At 31.8% G+C, this 5050-nt stretch overlaps 1 protein-coding gene across 2 annotated transcripts; it reads left to right on the plus strand.

Moving 5' to 3' along the window:
* The first annotated feature begins 3217 nt into the window (after window positions 1-3217).
* Window positions 3218-4766, plus strand: LOC105128261 (transcription factor MYB39-like). 2 transcript variants are annotated; one of them, XM_011029854.1, is made up of 3 exons: window positions 3218-3554; window positions 3644-4385; window positions 4542-4766. In XM_011029854.1, exons 1-2 carry the CDS (start codon window positions 3292-3294, stop codon window positions 4383-4385), a joined length of 1005 nt encoding a protein of 334 aa, XP_011028156.1. In that variant the 5' UTR covers window positions 3218-3291; the 3' UTR covers window positions 4542-4766. The 2 variants fall into 2 exon arrangements, with proteins under 2 accessions (XP_011028156.1, XP_011028155.1); XM_011029853.1 differs by having other exon boundaries at window positions 3644-4381.
* The last annotated feature ends 284 nt before the right edge of the window (window positions 4767-5050 follow it).

The raw sequence follows: 5050 nt of genomic DNA on the forward strand, positions 1-5050 counted from the left end.
ATAGGAGGGCAAATTTCAAAGCTCACCTGAGCTTTCGAGTCCCGTTTTAATTGATAGACATGGGAAGCTATACTTGTTCGAGGTGTAAATAGAATGAAGGTGAGAGAAAAAAAAAGATTGCAAAGTTGAGGTGTAATATACAATAAAAAAAATTAAACTAAAGATTAAGGTAAATTGGATTAGATTACAAGATTATACCTCAATAAAATTTACATGACATGATTCAAATGGGAGTTATTAAAACTATATTAAACTTTTTAAATAGTTATTTTTTAAAATATATTTTGTTTAAAAATATATGAAAATAATATTTTAAAAAAAATTATTATAATATTAGTATGTCAAAATGATCTAAAAATATAAAAAAATAATTTAAAATAAAAAATTCAAATAAAAAAATAAAACAGAAAACATTTTTCAATTTTAAAAGGAACCACGAATGAAGTATTGCAGCAGCCAACAGTAACATGGAACCGTGCATATTGCAAATGGGAGGGACTATATATACATATATTAGAGGATATATGCACTTTAAGAAAAGATTTCATACACTTATTAATTGCAGGATTTTTTTCATTTTTATTTTTATTTTTTTGAGAGGCGTTATGGTAAAATGACGACAAACAATGTGCACCAATGAAAAGAAAGTAAGCTACAAAATAAATATGCTGGCATATATGCACCTTTTAAAAAAATAAAAATAAAACTTACATAGCAAAAAAATAAGCTTTTAGATAAATAAGTTTAAAACTAATCCTCTTATGGGGTAAAATCTTGTAAAAGAAGTAGCTAGTGTGTGTGTGTGTCTATATATATATATATATATATATATGAATATGAGAGCCTTGAGTGTTGATATAATTAGACATTTTAGCGGAGTAAATTATTATATGATGCTACTACTGTGTTTATAACCTTCCAGAAAATTAAAGCTCACTCTTGTGTTTACGTATTGGAATTAAGAAATATGTAGCAAATAGAATATATTTATCAATTTCCTTCAACATGATTTGAATGAATCCCTGATGGGATTTCTCAATGCGCTATACGTTGACCAAAATACCTAATGTCGGCCGAGGGCTCCAAGTGAAGGTGATGGCAACGTACGTTAGGTCATTTTGGTGCTCTTAGGGTTAGCAACGAAGCTTTACAGAAACTGAGAAAACTTCTGGTTGTACAGTAAATACAATTCTTTTTCTTTTTACTGCATTATTAACTGATCCTTTTGAAATTAATGCAAAACGATATTAAATATTGCCAAAGTAAATTATTTAATTAGTTATATACCTAATTATGGCTGATGTCTCCCTTTTTTCCATCAATTTATTTTTATTTTAGTGGATGAAATATATAGGGCTATTTTAAACATAAATAGAGGATATCTTGAACTTGAATCGAAACTGAAACTTTCAGGTAGAAGTGAAGGGGGAAGGTTGGCGTCGAGTGAGTGAATACGTGACAGCTTCGGCTGGGAAAATGAATGTCGGCTGTTCAACACCATGCAATTCTCTTCTTCTTCTTCAATTCTTTTTATGTGGGTGAAATGATCAACCATGCGTTGGCAGCATTACAAGGGCAGTTGGAGACTAATTATATTTTGATATTTCGAGACAGGGGACCTAAAGCTTCAAAGGATGTAAGAACTGCCAAATATGCTGACCAACAAGATGATGCATCAAGAATATTATAAGAAAATAATTAACTAAATACCTCAAGAATCCTAGTTGGTAGCTTTAGTGGATTAACTAGTTAATTAATTTGATGCCGCAGCCACCCAATAAACATTTACTATATGAGTAAAATAATATATATATATATATATATATATATATATATATATATATATATATATATATATATATATATATATATATATATATATATATATATATATCATTTTTTAGAAGATTGTGTCAAACAAAGTAATAATTATATTTCAAAAACAATGTAAAGAATAGGAAATAAAAAATAATTGCTTAATAATTTTTTAATATTCATCAAATTTTATTGAAATTATTAAAATCAGTTTTATATAGTATTATTCATAATCCAATTATTTATATTACTACAAAAAAAACTCTAATCTTATTTTAATCATTTGATTTATAAAAAAGTTTTAATTTAGAATATTTAAAGATAAATGAATGAAAGACTGAAAGAAAAAAGATACTATTTGAATCAGGAGGAAGTTTTGTTTGGATGAGAATTTCTAGACTCATCAACTCAATAAGATGGATTTTTATTTTTATTTTTTGGTTTGAAGATTTTCTGAGTTTATTATTAGCTCTGTGAACTTCAACAAAGAGTCAACATGTTAGGTAAAGGTTTTGCTGAAATGAAGGTAAAATGCAAGGTAAGAAAACTGAAGCATTTTCCACAAAATTAAATTTTCCTTGTGCATAGACATTTTATTCCAAGAAGAAATCTCCTAAAATCAATGCTGAGGTATACCCAAAAGTAAATCAACATTTCCATGAAAAATCTTGCGCTTGAGGACTTGCTTTGCCATTTTATATATGGACAGTCCAAATTATATATATATAAAGAAAAGCAAAGAAATAACACCCCTCGGATTATAATGGGTCATATATAAATAATAATTTTAGATCTATTTAAGATCATATATAAGTAGTAACATCGTGCTCATTAGTATTTCTATTTAATTTTGTATAGTTCAACAAGCATCCCCTTGTAAGAAAAAAAAAATTCAAATACTCTCTACTATGTTTTTCAAATTTCAATTTCTTCGTCAGCCCAAATGCAAAGGCATCAAGAACAATTATATTTATAGCTAAAAAAAAGTTAAACTAAAGCTTTGTCTCTCTTCAATGGCCTTGTGTCTATCTAGCATTAGGGACTTAACTGATCACCTAATTATCATTAAAGGATCAATATAAATTGAGGAGAAATTTTATGGGTCCACTTTCTGAGAATTCATATTAATATTTTCACGTGACATTTGCAGTACCTAATCTTTGATGATTTTATTGCCTTTATAGTTGCTTATTGGTTTCTCCTTGTTGAAATAATACCTAGATGTTCATTATGAGATCGACCTCCCCCTATTTGCCTTGATTTTATAAGAATTATTATCATACTAATAAAAGAATGAAAATGACCTTTATCGTTTCAAGCACGTCTCTCATGCATCTATATAAGCACCGATATGTCTCATAAGAAACAGAAGTCATAGCACCTTAAGGTGGTCTGGTATTTCAGACATTTCAATCCATAGCTTCTCCAATATTTAATCTTGTTTCGGTTTATTTCTATTAAACTTGTCTTGAAAGAATGGTTAGATCTCCATGCAGCCACGCCAGTGCCTTGAAGAAAGGGCCATGGACGCCGGACGAGGATGAGAAGCTAATTGATTATATTAAGAGAAATGGTCATGAAAATTGGAAAGCACTGCCTGAGCTTGCAGGGTTGAATAGATGTGGGAAGAGCTGCCGATTGAGGTGGACAAATTATCTGAGGCCTGATATTAAGAGAGGGAAATTTTCTGAGGAAGAAGAACGAGTCATCGTCAACCTTCATTCTGTTCTTGGAAACAAGTATGCAGTTCTTCTTTTTTCCTTCTCAGCTAGCATAAGTATTTGTGCTATCAGTATTTGTCCTTAATTCCATTTACTTGAACTTGAAGGTGGTCAAGGATTGCTAGCCATCTTCCCGGACGGACTGACAATGAAATAAAAAACTTTTGGAATACTCACATAAGAAAGAAGCTTCTTCAAATGGGGATTGACCCAAATACGCACAAGCCAAGGACTGATCTAAGTCATTTTCTGAATCTCTCTCAGTTGCTTGGTGCGGCACAATTTGGCAACATTGCAAGTCCATGGAACAATTTTCTGAAGTTACAGGCAGAAGCCACTCAATTAGCCAATATCCAGTTGTTGCGGAATCTATTACAGATGATGAATACAAACACACTAACAAATATTGAGAGCAACAGTCTGTCAGGATCCCAAAATCCTCACCAGTTTAGAGGACTCGTCAATGGGACATCCATCTCCAATACCAATGAACCTACCCCAACATCTCAGGATCTTGTTAACCCACCTGTAACTCCTCAAGTTCACAATGACTTCCAAGCTATCTCAAATTTATGGGCAAGCTGTGAAGATGGATTCGGCCCTGAAGGCGTTAACATCAACAGTGACACCTTGAGTAGTTCCTACGGTATTCAAACGGAACAAAATCCACTTCCTGCATTGGTTTCAGCCTCAACTTCCCCTGTTACTTCCATCGTTTACCAAAAAGAACGCAAGGGTGACCCATCAAACTACTCCACTGGCACGCCTACCTCCACTATCTTTGAGGCCTGGGAGAAGCTGATCGATGATGAAAACTATAGCTCCTACTGGAATGATATTTTGGAGTAGGTACTCAGTTTTTCGTTGCATTTATTCATTTCTTCTTCTTACTGCCATCAGGTTTCCATTGCATTTAAATTTTTCAAAGTTACATCCTTCATTGGCTTTTTATGTTCATCATCATTATTTGTAAGAAATTTAACATCTTTTTTCTGTTGTTTGCAGTTTGGCATCATCATGATCACATAACTCCTAGTGAAACAGTACTCTTTCAACAAGCATCGATACATGCTAGCTCTTTTTTTGTTGGATAATCATCGAGAGTATATTGGAAAGGCCATAAAATACATGCTAGATCTTGGCGCAGCAAACACAATTCGTTCATTTAAAATCTTATGTAACACTATCATTTTTATTGTTTTACGTGTAGAGTCTGTTCGGGAAAGATTGAACTATACTTCTGTACAAATTGGATACAACCATATTTTTCCAAATATTTGAAACTGCCTATTTTTACCTGTAGCTGCAAGTTCCTTTTAGAGCAATATTTTTCCTTATAAGAATCTGAAGCATGAATATAATATTTCCATCATAATTCTGCTGTTGCGAACTCTTGTACTAGCAGGTTTCTAAACATTAAATGACTGATGTCCCTCAGAAAGATTGAGTGGATGAAACTACCTGATATGTTTCTTTTTACATCTGTGGGACAAACATCAACGTTTAATCTTAAA

The sequence above is a fragment of the Populus euphratica genome, unplaced genomic scaffold, assembly GCF_000495115.2.
Source record: "Populus euphratica unplaced genomic scaffold, PopEup_1.0 scaffold49.1, whole genome shotgun sequence".
Taxonomy (NCBI): domain Eukaryota; kingdom Viridiplantae; phylum Streptophyta; class Magnoliopsida; order Malpighiales; family Salicaceae; genus Populus; species Populus euphratica.

Coding starts and splice junctions, on each gene's coding strand:
- LOC105128261 (XM_011029853.1), top strand. CDS start 3,292: ATGGTTAGATCTCCATGCAGCCACGCCAGTGCCTTGAAGAAAGGGCCA. Junction 3,555..3,643: donor CATTCTGTTCTTGGAAACAA/GTATGCAGTTCT, acceptor TTGAACTTGAAG/GTGGTCAAGGATTGCTAGCC.